Source organism: Solanum verrucosum, unplaced genomic scaffold (assembly GCF_900185275.1).
Source record: "Solanum verrucosum unplaced genomic scaffold, falcon-dt-bn FXZP01000040.1, whole genome shotgun sequence".
Classification (NCBI taxonomy): domain Eukaryota; kingdom Viridiplantae; phylum Streptophyta; class Magnoliopsida; order Solanales; family Solanaceae; genus Solanum; species Solanum verrucosum.
The window spans coordinates 3,486,222-3,501,029 of NW_026020323.1; the positions used below are offsets into that span (position 1 = coordinate 3,486,222).

Consider the following 14,808-nt stretch of genomic DNA (forward strand, 5'->3'; position numbering starts at 1 on the left):
AAATGGACTAAAATATAAATAGAAGAGGAAACCAGATAATTCTATCCATAGCTTTCAATGCTTAAGAAAGAGAGCCTTCCTCAGTTGCAGCGATCATTTGCACAAGCATTGATTGTAATTCTTATTTATTTAAAAGCCTAAAAGTAGCCAAGAGAAAAAAAGGCTTTTGAGATGTCCTGTATCAATTCCTTGTGTAATCTATATGTTTAGGGATTAAAGAATTTGATAATGAGGAATATGACTACAAGTAACTTGATGACCTCAATTGGCAAGTTAACATGGCTATCTGACACAAAAAGATGGATGAAACTGATAGGACCACCAAATAAGTGCCTTCCCTGAGTCAAGAAAATTAATCTGAAGAGCCTACTCAGCAAACAGTTATTCTAACAGGTATCTACTGCCCACTTGCCCCACCATGGTCTGTTGCTTAGCTCTTCCTTCTGAAACAAACTAGACAGGTATATTTTCAAAGCAAATGATACAACAACATAAGATATGTGAATAACTAGCATAATACAGAGCTAAAGTAGTGCCTCTTGCAATCAATCATGTCAGTCACACAGGCTGCTGGATGACAGAAAACAGATCAAGCTGTCAAAGAAAGGAGAAAAGGAAAGAAACAGATCAATGTGGCGAATCGTGCCCAATGCTTTCAAGTAAAAAAGTTTACCTTTTCTCCCAATATGCCTTGGAGCTTCCTAAGTTTCTGTTGCCACTTGATCAGTTTCATGTTCACCCTGTGCTTACATGAATCATAGCTTATCAGGTCTAGAGGACGGTGAATATCGTGAAAAGTTTATCAGAAAAGGAGACATGAGTTTCTGATAGTTTTGAACTACGAGGAAGATGCCTAATGAATTTCACTTCCACAAGTCCTTTCAAAATCATAGATATCCTATGCAGATCTCTAGCACCAGAATATCTTTATTTTATCAGTAAAAGTAGAAGATATGATGTACCTGATTTGAACTCTGTTTAAACATAAGTACTATTCACCTTCACCTACATTTTTAGTGAACCTGACTATCTTAACCCATTCTCAAGCGGCGAATTTTCTTTGTAAGTTTAAACTAATATGAAGCTATGAACTAGTATCATTTTAAGCATGAGATCAAATCTCTTGAACTTCTTATCTTACTCAAATGCAATAATATGATTCTACTTCATTAACTTATTAGTATATCTTGACAGAAGAAATCTCAGGATAAAATACTTCATAAGAACAAATTTATCAAAAATATAGTTCGATAAAAAAAGATAAGAAACAGCAATATTTGCTCTTTTCTTTTCTTTTTTTTACAGAAAAAAGAGAGTAGAATATTTAATTAAAACTCATAATGTGTTCTTCAAAAGGAACCACAATTAAGTTCTTGTTCACATTGAAATATCTTTATGGACACTGCATCACAAACATTTTTATATCCCTAGCTCCAAAAAGAAATCAAATAAGAAAAAAACAGTAATTCAGATGAAGCTTTGAAGATTGAATGTGGGCATCCATAATAATTTTCTTCAGGAGAAAAGGAAACTTGCATCAGCTGATAATGATGCAGAGATTACACATATGCACACAGTTTCTGGGCTTAATGGTGAAACCAATTTGTCTGAGATAAAAATTACGGGTAGAATAAGCAAGTCTTCAGGAAAGATCTTATTATAAAAAATTGTATTGATCTCCAAAGAGAACAATAGTTATATCCATATGATTTTGAAATACTCATAACAACAAAGAAGAATCAGTAAAATAATTGAATTACATACAAAAGTATGGTTCACATGTAGGTTAAAACTCAATCACCAGTAGTCACCGCAAGAACAAGTGCCGTTCTTGAATCGATGAAACCTGCTGGCATCCCTAATAACAATTTCTCGTTTAGTAATCATGGCTATCAACTTAATTGCATTGTGGCAATTGTTGCAAATCCTATGACTCTGAACAAGTTGCAGTGAGGTTGAACTAGACGTGCTTATGAGCCCAAAAGATATTGCCAACTTTTCACTGTGATAATGTGGTGATTTTTGTTCCTGTTCATCTACGTCGGGTAGTAAGGTTTTCCCCCCCGTAACATAGCCATACTTAGAGATCTCCAGCATAAGGTCGTCCACTTTTTCATATATCTCCTTGGTTTGCACATGGCACTTATCTCCAGACAGGAAAACATGTGGTTGCTTCTTTATTTCTATCCATGTGCATGCAGGCTTTATTCTGAGTCCTTTTCTCTTCAATGTTTGAACAACTGCAGCAGCTTCATCTTGCTTGCCTGAGCTGTTATAGATATTCAAAAGCATCACATAGTTGCTGAGTTTTTCTGGTTCCATTCCATAAAGTTTCTCAGCTGCAAATTTTCCTAGCTCAAAATTCTTGTGGACTCTACAGGCTGTCAGTAAGGCTGCCCACATATTTATAGTAGGCCTAAAAGGAGCATCCCTGATTAACACAAAAGCTTCATCTAAAAGCCCTTCTCTACCCAACAATTCAATCATACATGCATAGTGCATTGCTCTAGGCTTCACCTTGTAATCTCTACTCATTGATTCAAATAGTTCCCACCCATAATCTGATAAACCTGAATAGCGACATGCAGATAAAACAGCCAAAAAAGTAACATGATTGGGCATCATTCCTTCGTGAACCATACGCTCAAATAGTTCAACAGCCTCAATCCCTCGGCCATGATTACCATATCCACCAATTAAGGCATTCCAAGAAATAACATTCTTTTGGGGCATCCCCTCAAAAACATTACGAGCATCTTCTATCCTCCCCCATTTGATATAGAAATCCACTAATGCTGTATTGGCAACTATATCTAATCCAAATCCATGTCGAACTAGCCCAGCATGAGCTTGTTTAGCATGCTCCAGTGAAGCTAATCTCGTGCAAACTCTAATAATGATTGAAAATGTGAAGTGATCCATTTTGACACCAGCATCTCGCATCTCATAGTACAAACATAAAGCCTCCTCACTATAGCCATGGAGAGCGTAACCAGCAATAATCGTATTCCATCCTACTGTGGTCTTCTCTGGCATATTATCAAAAACAAACTGAGCATCCTCTATGCTACCGCACTTGCTATACATATCAATTAAAGCACAAGATATAAAACGATTGTCACCTTCCCCCATTTTCAAAGCACAACAATGCAATTGCTGTCCCAAAGAAATAACCTCTAATCCAGAACATGCTCGAATCATCGTCGCAAATATCCGAGGATCAGCAGCAGAATTCTCTTCCCACATCATAAAAAACAATCTAAACGCCTCCAAATAATCCCCCAAATCAACTAGCCCTCCAACCATTGTATTCCAAGAAATCGAGTTCCTCTCAGGCATATCATCAAATATGCTACGTGCATCTAACATCATCTTACATTTGACATGCATAGACAAAACCCTGTTCCATAAATACTGGTCTAATACCAATCCAGAACTAACCATATGATTATGCACCCGCTTAACCCCTCTAATCGACCTTAACCCAATACAGGCAGTAATCAAAGCATCATACGTGCTACTATCTAACTGACAATCACCTTCACACTCTAACAGCTCAAAAAAATCAAGAGCCTCATGATACCTCTTATGAAAAACTAGCTTCTCTATTTGAGCACTAATCCCTGAACCTGGATCCCCAATTTGGTTTACTTTTGAAATGGTTTCTTCACATAAATTTTCCTCCCTCTTGGAAGGTTTCATCATGGGTCTTGGCTTTATAAACCCATGTTCAGAAAGAGAAGCTCTAATATGAGAAAACACATTTCTATACCTTTTCTTGCTGAATAAGGAGCAATTCCCAGAAAGGACAAGTCTTTCCTGCAGAACATGTGGGTCTGTCAAGAAAGCCGCATACCTACAACTGCTCCGTAGCTGATCCAGCGGCAATGATATGTTCATGTTCAAGATTATAGAACACCAAAAGCCGATAAAGGGTGTTTTAAAAAATCAATTAGAGATACAGTTACCTCCAATTCTTGAATCAAATTTGGAGAAATTGAGCATCAATCAACCATACCTTGCATGAAAGTTCAGTTCAGTTCAGTTCAGTGCTAGTGATAATGGTGAATTTGCTGATCTCCACAACCAATTCCGCAAGAATGTTGGAATGAAACAGAAACCTTACAAGTGTTTTTGAGAAGGTAAATTGGTTGTTTTCGATATTGTTTTTCAAAGAGGGAAATCGATATTGGTAGCTTCGGGAAATCCGCCGCTTTTGTTTATATTTTGTTTTTCTTTTTCGCCTTTGGGACGTTGGACTTGGGTAGTTGATAGTTGGTAGAGATGAAGGAAATATCGTAACCTCTCTATGCTTTTTCAAACTTTGGGCTTAGTGATTGGGCTCATTACCATATTAGCCCATTTCAAGAAAAGGGTATTTAGAAAATTTCACAAAAAAGCGGCATGTCGCCGCTAGAAGCAGAATCCCGTATTTCTTTTGGAGAATTTTCTAGTTGTTTCAGAGTAACTAAAAAGAGATAATTTAACTAGAAAGAATTTGGTTTAGATGTAGGATAACTATTGAAAAGTTTTTGCAACTTAATCACAGATGATGAAATCATCAAAGATTTGACATTTCTGAAGATCTTTTCCTTCTCTTTGGGATCGAACATCAATTGCAATGATTCAGTTGACGATTCATTGAGATAAATGTAGATGAACAACAACACCCCCCCCCCCCCCCCCCAAACGTATAGGAAGATTTCTCTTCATACGACTCGAGAAAAATGATTGATTAAAAGTTTTGTCTCTATGTGTAATTCTATCTAAGAAATGACAATTGGATCTATAAAATGATCAAAGCAATTAAAGATGTAAAATATGTGTGATAAAGTGTATTAGTCCAACTACAAGGCTATATCAATGATATATGATTTTAAATTAGCAGTTAATTCTACAAGAGATCTTTTGCAAAACGTTCCAAAATTAATTAGGTATGTCCATATCTTCACTCTAAAAATAGAATAGGTGATTTGAATCATTTCTTCTTTTTCGATTTTCAAACGCTAATCGCAACTTAGGGTTCAAAATCAGTCAAAAATTGTATTTGAAGAAACATTGAATAATGAAATTGATTCAATTGAGCAAAAGATGAGTGTTTATTAAGTTGAAGATTTTTGAACTATTCGTTCAAAAATTTGATTACACAAGTATTTTAATCTTTTATTCGTCATTCTAGAGTATACTAAGTTCAAAAATTACTAAGTCAAACATAACAATGTTGATTCACATCTCGTCAATGGAATATGAAAAATGTTTAAATCAATCACATTATAAATTGTATCGTTATCAAAGATTATGATTCATATGAAGACGTTATTGCTACAAATTCAAAGCAACTAAAAATCAATGATACTTGTTTAAGTTTAGAAATCAAATACATTTTGACAGATAATTGTATACTTAGGGAGAAAGTGAAAGTTTTTTTTAAAAAAAAAGAAAAAACAAAATGATACATGGCAGATTGAATGTATACAAGATATACAGGTTGTGAACATTTAATTTGATATCCTAGCACGGGCCCCATCAGCTTTCGATGAAGCTGAAGAAGAGGGTAATCTTATAATCTCATATCATAATCAAAAAGAGGTAAGAGACAACAAGGATAAAGAAGCTCTCAAGTTATGATGGTGCACCTAAGTTATTGCTTAAAGATTTCAATTTAGAGTAACTAATAAATTTGAAGAAATGATCTCAAATTTGAGTCGTTTATCTATCCGTATTTTCAGAGCTAGGATGTACAGAAGATATTGTTCTTTTTTTGCTTTTTAAGAGAGGTGGAATTACTGTACCTCATTGTTGAGATATCGTAGCATAGTTGGAGAAATGTTGATAATAACCTTCACAAATGTTTCAGAAGGTGTGGTTTTCATCCGGAAAGAGAATTATTGCACATACATAACAACAATTATTGATTTTCTGATATAAAATTATTCAATTATTTTTTAAAAAAAATCAAATTAAAATTATTATTATTTTGACATATATAACAAAATAAATATTATTGGAAATTTCAAAACTCCTAAATTTGATATCTTAAATAGTTATAGTGCAAATGTCTCATATAAATGAAACCAAAAGCAATGAGTTGTGTACTAACCCCTTTTCCATCGCACAAAAATAATATAACTAAAGAGAAAAATAAGTAAACTTTGATATCCACTAAAAAAATTATCACCTCCATCATGTGGCCACTAAGCTTAACACGCTATAGTTATGAGCATCAAGTAATTAAATATAATTCTTTTTGGCCTACATCTATGGTTCAACTATCCAATATTGTGGTTTTTTTTTTGTTTTTTTTTTCTTGTGGTTTTGTTGACAAATAACAAGACAAAAAAAAAAAGAGTTGATAGCTATTATTTACCCAAATTAAGATGAGTTGAAAATGAGGACTTGAACTTGAATTAAAAAAGACAAGCTCAAGATGTTCTCTCATAGTCATAGTCTAATACATTGAACATGAAGAATTGTTTTTTGTTAAGTGAGAGAGAGAATAGTTGAATTGTCAAATCATCAATATATGTATCTTTTATTTGGGCTTTTGTTTAGTAATCAACGGTGGGATAAAATTTGTAACTCCAAATATGATAATAAACTTAAAAAAATTATGAGAAAGTCAAAGAAAAATATATAAATTATAATATATATATACTAGTTACAGTAGCCCGTGCTAGCACGGGCCCAACATATATTTATATTTTTTATTTTAATTTATGTGATTAATAAAATTTTAACGGTCAAATAATTTTTTTGTTTGTTCTTTAAATTTTAAGTTGTTGATTATTGTGGTTAATAATACTTTATATGTAATTTTCAATATTCTCTTTGTCCCAATTTATGTGTCATTGATAGAATTTCGAAAGTCAAGCAAATTTTGTATGTCTTTTAGATTTTGAAGTTATTTAATTATTATGAGTTATAATATATTTTACGTATATGTTACTTTTTCTATCCCAAACTATGTGACATTAGTAAAATTTTGAGAGTTGATCAAATTTTTTGTATGTCCTTTAAATTTTGAAGTTGCTAATTATTGTGTGATTTGTAGTACGTTTCATGTTATTTCAAATAATATATGTTATTTCCTCTATCCTAATTTATATGACACTAATAGATTTTGAGCTTCAACCAAATTTTATAGATGTCTTTATAATATTTTAGGGTTTAATTACCTCTTTTTGATTTTTAATCCATTAATATGCTTTCTTCACAATTATCAACAGAACTACCTTTCAGTGTTGATGGTTTAGCAACATACCCTTAAAAGAACAGACCAACGAAAGCTTCCTCTTATTACTTATTGTGCGTAATATTAAGTAAAAAATATTCTAATTAATTCTACTAAAGAGTCACTAATTGAATGCTAAGAGAAATTAATTAATATGAGAAAAGTACTGAAAGAAAGACTTAATCCTACTCTATTCGTCCAATAATTATTGTCTATTATACTATTTTGGAATGTCCTACAATACTTGTTCACTTTATGAAATCAATGGATAGTTTACCCCTTATCATTAATTATAGTCATTTTTCAATACATTATATTTATTATATTTAAAGAATGATATAGTAATATTACTCTTTTATTTATAATTTCTTAAAAAATGTATAAAGTCAATACTGGAGAAATATTATTGGAGAGAGGATAGTTGATATCAATCACCAAAGCAATACAACTAAGTAGTAATAAGTGGGGCCCATGTTTTCAGAAAGTTGTGCGAATTATTTGTAGTTTTAAGGTGACAAATTAGTCCAATAGATACAAAAAATGAAATGGAGCTACACTACTCCTTTAACTAACCAATTGAATTACATTTTTCATGTGAAATTACAAAAGTAACATCTGAGGATTTTTTTGTCAATTCCCATAAACGGGAAGCTCCTCACATTCACTCTTATTAATAGTAGTAATATAATAATTTTCAAAGTTAAATTAGATTGTATTAATTTGATATTTTAAACAAAAAATTTAAATATGCAAAATCTATACAAAAAGTACTGTAAATTGTAATTTTTTGCATATGAATATGATGAAAAAACACATTGTAAAATATTAGTTAAAATTCTTATAGTTTGACTCTAAAAAGGAAATCATAACAATTAAAAGTGTAAAGAGAGAGTAATAAATAGGTAATTAAATTTCAAGAAGTTTAAAATAAAAGGTTGAAAAAAAGAATAAGATAGACAACATATATTGAAATAAATGGTCCCAAATGAGGTAGGTAATTAATGGTGTTAAATTGTCAAATAATATAAATTTTAAAGGTACAACCATAAAAGAAGAATGTACAACACTATCTAAGCACATATCATCCAACACTTATCATGTGCTAAGTAGTAGATATTCCACTTATTAGAAAAATAATAAATATATATATAAATGGGCCCAAATGAGGTAGGTAATTAATGGTGTTAATTTTAAAGGTACAACCATAAAAGAAGAATGTACAACACTATCTAAGCACATATCATCCAACACTTGTCATGTGCTAAGTAGTAGATATTCTCACTTATTAGAAATAATAAAAATAAAATAAAATATATATATATATATATATATATAGTAATATAAAATAAATTTTAAAAACTTATATATATAAATGATGGCGCACAAATAAAAAAAAAAAAAGGAAAGAAAAATGCGTCACACATTAATTTATTGCAAAAGTTTAGAATCTGCAGAATCTTTGGAAGATATTTTTTGTTTTGTGGTCAATCTTTGAGAGATCAGCGTTGCTAAAAGCCATGCAAAATTATTTACTAAATAGCTAGTGGACGATTTGATTGAAGTTTCCATCTACCTTCTACCTAATTTTTTTGAAATATTTCCTCTGATTTTTCGGTTGAAATGTCAAAATTTAATTTTTACCATTTTATATAATCAGTTAATGATAAAGATTAAAGGGTAATATCAAAAGAGTTATTAATTTGTTAAAATGAACAAGTAAAAATAATGAAATGATTTATTTTAATATAAAAGTCAAATAAAATGAAACGAAAGGATATCATCCCAATAATGCCCAACAGATCCATGACGTTGTTCTGTCCCACACTAATTATACCAGTCAAGTCCATAATTAATTTGCCATTATAAGTTGCATGCTTTATAATCAATTAATCTCATCGTTATTATTACTTATTAGGACACCTTATCTATTTTATTTTCATCGATAAGATAGGACGAATAGACTCAAAACTTTGGTCGCTGCATTTTATTATTATTATATAGATGACAAACCGCCAATAAGCTCAACATTATTTAGAACTTATAATGAAGATAACATCAACATGTATGTTTTTCATGCACGCATTTGTAATTTAATGTAACATACATTTTCAACTTTACTTTCATATAATTTTTTGAATTATTATAAATATCGAGTGTGAATAAGAACAAGTTAATTAGTTTCAAGTAAATGATTAGCCATCTCCCGCACCCCATTAAAAAAGAAACATCTGCTTAAGATTTCAATAATTGAGTTTGCATAATTTTCAGAAACTTATTTTACAAAAAAAGTTTTTTTTTTTTGGAAAATAATGAAATATCAGAATATATTTGTTTTCTTGAAGATTATTTCATAACACACCGAACACTCAAAATAGATTTTAGATTATTTTATTTTGGGAAACGACTATGTTACGTTCTTGCAAAAACTTTAACCTTATGGCTTATAATTGTGAATATATGATACTCAATCTATCTCAATTTATATGACTTACTTTCTTTTTTAATTAGTCCCTAAAAAAAAGGACACATTTCTATATTTAGTAATAATTTAACTTTAAAATTTAAATTTTACCCCCAATAAAATGATTTCTAGCCACATAAATCTGACTTATTTTAGATCACAAATTTCAAAAGCCTTTTTTTTCTTTCTTAAACTCCGTGTCAAGTCAAATTAACTTATATAAATTGAGACGGAGATGATACTAAACATACACAACTATTATACAAGACACATCTCTAGGGAGCGTTGGCCGTTGGTAGCTCAAACCATAGTCCACAAGGGTAACAATCTAATCGCACTCATTTGTATCAATTCAATGAATACATAAATTTTATCACTGAAATATAGTTAACTAACACATAATTTTACTTTAATTTATGACAAATTGATATGATTCGATTTAAATATAGGTGTGTAAATATTTTTTTCCGTCCATAGATGATATGGAAAAAACAAGGAGCTAAAACTAGGAAAGACTATTGCATCAAAGTAACATTAATTCCAATTTCTCATTCACTTGGCTAATTAAGATTACAAATCTTCCCCTCTTATTGAAACTTCAGTAGATGAACTTTTCCAACCATGACAAAAACAGTTATCCTTATCTAAGTCATGGCAAAAATAAAGTGAAATATGTACTTCTGATGATCATATAACACCAACAGATGGAAGACTACTCTTCCAAAAAAAAAAAAAAAACTTGAGAAGAATCTGAATTTTGCATATCCAAATGAAACAGAAATCAATCTGCAAAAAATTTTAAAAAAAAAGTGAGACACTTGGATGAATATATAATGACATATGATTCAAAGTACTTTTTCAAGCTAAGGGTGTTCATACCTCATCTTTTCAAGAACTGGCTATAAGAAGCCAATCATATCTCTAGTACAATGACTGCAGCAAAAGAATGTAGCGAAACTTTTAGATGAAATGGTTACGGTGACACATATTGAAGTGGTTTGAGTATAAGAAAACTTACAATCAGAATCTGACTTATCCCATTTGCTCCCATTCTTCACAGTACTACTGTCAAATGCTTCGTCGTCTTGATCACTATCACTCTCAATCATACATATATTGTCTATGTATCTCTTTCTTGTGGTAGTACCCCTTGGACTGCTTGCTTGAGGATATATCTTTTTGTGTAATATAGCCCTCAGAATCTGATATTTAAATTTATGTAAGTATTACTTCAATTCATCAAGATTAAAAATTCATTGCATGTGAAAATGCATGAGTAAGAGTGCAAACCTTTTCCATCCTTGATTTCTGAATTTTGGACTGTGGAAGTACTGGATCTCTCAAAGGGGCGGCTGTGAATCCCGCGCTGCAGAACAATGTCTTCTTTAGGAGATATGACAAAGATTTCTTGCTAATGTTCTCCAATTGGGAAGATTGTTCTTGGCTACTAACATGAACAAGAGTACTATTACTCCGTTCAAAAATGTTCTCTTTATTATTTTCAATAACTCTGTGATCATCATCTACCAAGTTCTGAAGACAGTCAAAGAATTTGTCAAGATCCTTTTTTGATCCTATCTTACTTTCTTCATGATCAGGAAATAGATGTTTTAGTTCTTTGTGAAGCTGTCCAACTTCTTCAACTGTAAGGCTTTGATCAGCTTGTTGTTTCAAATTACCATCATTTTTCCAACTTCCAAATGTACCAATAGCAAGTAGTTCATTAGGCCAGTCACTGAATTCTTCTTTGCATGATTGATGCAACATATGATCTATCAAGTAGAAGACATTTGATCGAGTAAAACAGATAACATGTATATATGATGATGTATAATATTAATGTATTCCCCTGCACATATAAATCAAGAATACTTACGCCTGACCGCCACTGGATTTGACTTATAAGTACTTTGTTTTCCATTAATCTTGGTTTGAATCCAACTAAAAATCTGTTATCATGAGGCTAACATTAACATCTAAACAAATATAATCATCATATGCAAAAAATGACAACTTACTTTCATGTTAATGGAAGGATAGACTTTTGACAACTCTTTAATCTAGCTAGCTACAGAGGAAGAGATGTTTATTAGTATCCAGAGTGGGCATGGAAAAATTTATACACAAATCTCTTAAGCCAAAGGAAGATGAGCATCTTGCCCTTTTATATAGAGATGGGAAGGGAGAAGAATCCAGGATTATTTAGAGTTATCCCCTTTTTAATTTAATTTATATTCTTAAAATAATTTTGTACACATAGTTCGAGCTGAAAGTAGTAAATTTAGTTGAACATGCACATCAACTGGCTATAAATTCACCTCTAAACAGGGTCATTATATTAGTTCAAGTTCCCATGCTTCATATATATATATTTTAATGTCCTTTGCTTATCACTACTAAAAAACTGTAAATTACCTGGAGATTATTTTTGTAGAAATTTCCTACGAATTTTGTTGAGAAAATATGAAATTTCTTAATTCTGGACTTTTTTACCTGCGAAAAATTGGTAGGTAAATTTGGCGCCCTTTTCATAAAATTATTACCTGGGGAATTATTTGGGGCAAACAATTTGCAAGTACCATTGTCATAGGTGAATTCGCAAGAAATGAAAAAAAAACTATTTTAAAATTTGTTTGAAAGAAATTCCTAAATAAACTTATTTCCCAATCTAGCTAGAAATAATTACTTAAAAAATTATTTAGAAATAATTTTATATGTGGTATTACCTGGGAATTTATGTTCAACGAATTTTGTTGGAAATTTATTTCTTGAGGATTTACTTGGGATTTTTTTTACTTGTAAAATTACTTGGGAATTTTATTATTGTGAATTTGATTGGAGATTTTTTGAGGAATGCATACTTGAACTTTTTAAAATATAATTTAAGTGAGAGTTTTTTTTTAATCTAAGAACTTGTTTTATTTGAAAACTTCGAGGAATATTTTCTTTTAAATATATTTAACCAAATAAAAAATTACAATAATATAAAAAATAACAATGACATTAGAATAAATTTTATTTTTAAATATCTACTATACTTTTAGATTAGATAATTATTATACAATAATATCAAACTAATACAGTGTGGAAACATTACTACAAATGTCATTATCAATATTTTTAACTTATCACAAGAAACTAATGATGCGGTTTTTTTTGTTTTTTTTTTTTTCAATTTAAAAGATAGAAAGCAATAAAATAATATGGCTTGTTATTTATCTAATAGAAATATAACTATCATAAATGTAATTAGTTTTGATTTAATATTATTTATATTAAATTGTGTACGATTGAATAAGTCAAGCATTATATTAAAGTATAGAAAAATTCTATGATATACATTATTAATGTGAAGTTTAATTACCCTTCATTGATAAAATTATATTAAATGAAAAATAAATAAATTTTACTTGTATATCCAATTGATATATTTTATAAGCATTAAAAATGACATAATTTCTATATATATAGTAAGTTATTAAATGATATTTATTTGGAAATATATAATTAAGTATGTTAAAATATAATTATTAAAACATAAATTAAAATTAAAAATACCACAAATACCTAATAAGATATACTATCAATTCTTTATTATAACTTTCTTGCACTTTAAACTTATATATTTATTTATATTTTCAATTATTTATTTATAAAAACTGTGTGTATAATTTAAATTTTGTCTATGTTTAATATGCTTAGTAATGGACATTATCTCATAGGAAGTGTAAGCATAAAATTTTCATGAATGTTGGGTTGTTAGTGGTTTATTTTAAATATATAAATAATTGTCATGTTTCACTTTTTAAGAGTCAAATTACATGAACTTTAGCCAATATTTAAGATATATTATATTACCATATTGATATGAGACAAATTAAGAGTACCTTTTTAGAATTTATGAATATCTAAATGGTATTTTAAATACTCAATTAAGTTGATAAAATTTTGCTTTAAAAATTAATCAAATTGGAGAAAGACACAAAAAATTAGTGTAGTGTCATTGTATCTTTTGTATCACATCGGAAAAAGACACCAAAAATTTAGCATTTATAATGCTATGACTTGAAATATTGATAGAATGGAATTTCAAGAAGCAACTATAAATGAGTAGGCATGGAATCTCATGGGGACTTGACATTAGGAGGGCAATGAAATTGAATGGGTGGGTAGTTGTGTGAGAAATATGGATAGGTAGGTACATATGTGTCTAGGGGGTTCAATGAATAATAAAATAAATAAATAGGAGATAATACTTAATATTGTTTAAAGTTTATTTGAATATCTTCCTATGGCATTACTTGCGAATAAATTTGTAAGAAATTTGATTTTTTTTTGTTATTTTTTGCAAGAAAATTCGCAAGTAATTTACCTGCGAAATTTAAATTCCTAGGTAAATTAGTTGGAGATTTTGAAATTCGCAGGAAATAATTACCTACGAAGGTTTTACCTTCGGATTCATTTTTATTGAAAATCTGTAGGAAACTTATTTTCCTGCGAATTTTCATACATAATCCCTAAGAAAATTCTCATATAATTCACACTTTTCTTGTAGTGTGTCATTTTCCGTTTCGACCAATTCGAAAGCTTATATAAGGTACTATTGTTAATGCAAAAAGCACATGATCAAGTTGGAGGGGTATACTCAAATAGTGTGCAAAAAATATACCACGACTTGAAATTATAAGACAACAGAAGGGCGGCTCAATATAATTGGTGGGGTGTGTGGGAATAGTACATTATCGTTAGTGGCAAATGTGTGTATGACAGGATGGATTAATGTGAGTGTCAAATATATATGAACATTTTTGTTGTTTGTCCTTATATATGGGGATAAGTTATAGAATACCATAAAAAGGAAAAGTGATTCATGGGCCAAACAAAAGCAGACATAGCTTTGAAACAGAAATAACATAAAAGGCAACCTAAAAGTGATAGGGTATAGGCCTGCAGGCCATGACCCCGTGGGGATGTCTCTCACTAACGGGACCCTCTAAAATTCCTTTACCACCTAAACAATTTGACTTCACATCAACACATGATAGGTGATCAAACATACTCTACTGTCATCAAACTTATTTTCTTACATTCATATTTGTGACCCTAGCTAGAGTTA

General features: G+C 30.3%; 3 protein-coding genes across 3 annotated transcripts in view; all 3 read right to left on the bottom strand.

Annotated features, from left to right (window-relative positions):
- Positions 1-14,808, bottom strand: part of LOC125835590 (protein TIFY 10A-like) — a 713,864-nt gene that overhangs the window by 88,470 nt on the left and 610,586 nt on the right. The gene's annotated exons all lie outside the window — the stretch shown is intronic.
- LOC125835581 (pentatricopeptide repeat-containing protein At5g50390, chloroplastic) lies at positions 1,507-3,948 on the bottom strand. The gene has a single exon (XM_049514696.1). The coding sequence runs from the start codon at positions 3,898-3,900 to the stop codon at positions 1,798-1,800; it is 2,103 nt and encodes a 700-aa protein (XP_049370653.1). The 5' UTR covers positions 3,901-3,948; the 3' UTR covers positions 1,507-1,797.
- Positions 10,596-11,464, bottom strand: LOC125835593 (protein LAZY 2-like). The gene is made up of 3 exons (XM_049514711.1): positions 10,983-11,464; positions 10,711-10,894; positions 10,596-10,625 (listed from the first exon to the last, which is right to left on the bottom strand). The coding sequence occupies exons 1-3, from the start codon at positions 11,457-11,459 to the stop codon at positions 10,606-10,608; spliced, it is 681 nt and encodes a 226-aa protein (XP_049370668.1). The 5' UTR covers positions 11,460-11,464; the 3' UTR covers positions 10,596-10,605.

Bases quoted from the DNA above. Each gene is read 5' to 3' on its own strand.
- LOC125835593 (XM_049514711.1), bottom strand. From the start codon at position 11,459: ATGTTGCATCAATCATGCAAAGAAGAATTCAGTGACTGGCCTAATGAA. The intron at 10,895-10,982 runs GTTTGCACTCTT...TTTAAATATCAG, and splicing joins AGAAATCAAGGATGGAAAAG to ATTCTGAGGGCTATATTACA. The intron at 10,626-10,710 runs GTAAGTTTTCTT...CTTTTGCTGCAG, and splicing joins GGATAAGTCAGATTCTGATT to TCATTGTACTAGAGATATGA.
- LOC125835581 (XM_049514696.1), bottom strand. From the start codon at position 3,900: ATGAACATATCATTGCCGCTGGATCAGCTACGGAGCAGTTGTAGGTAT.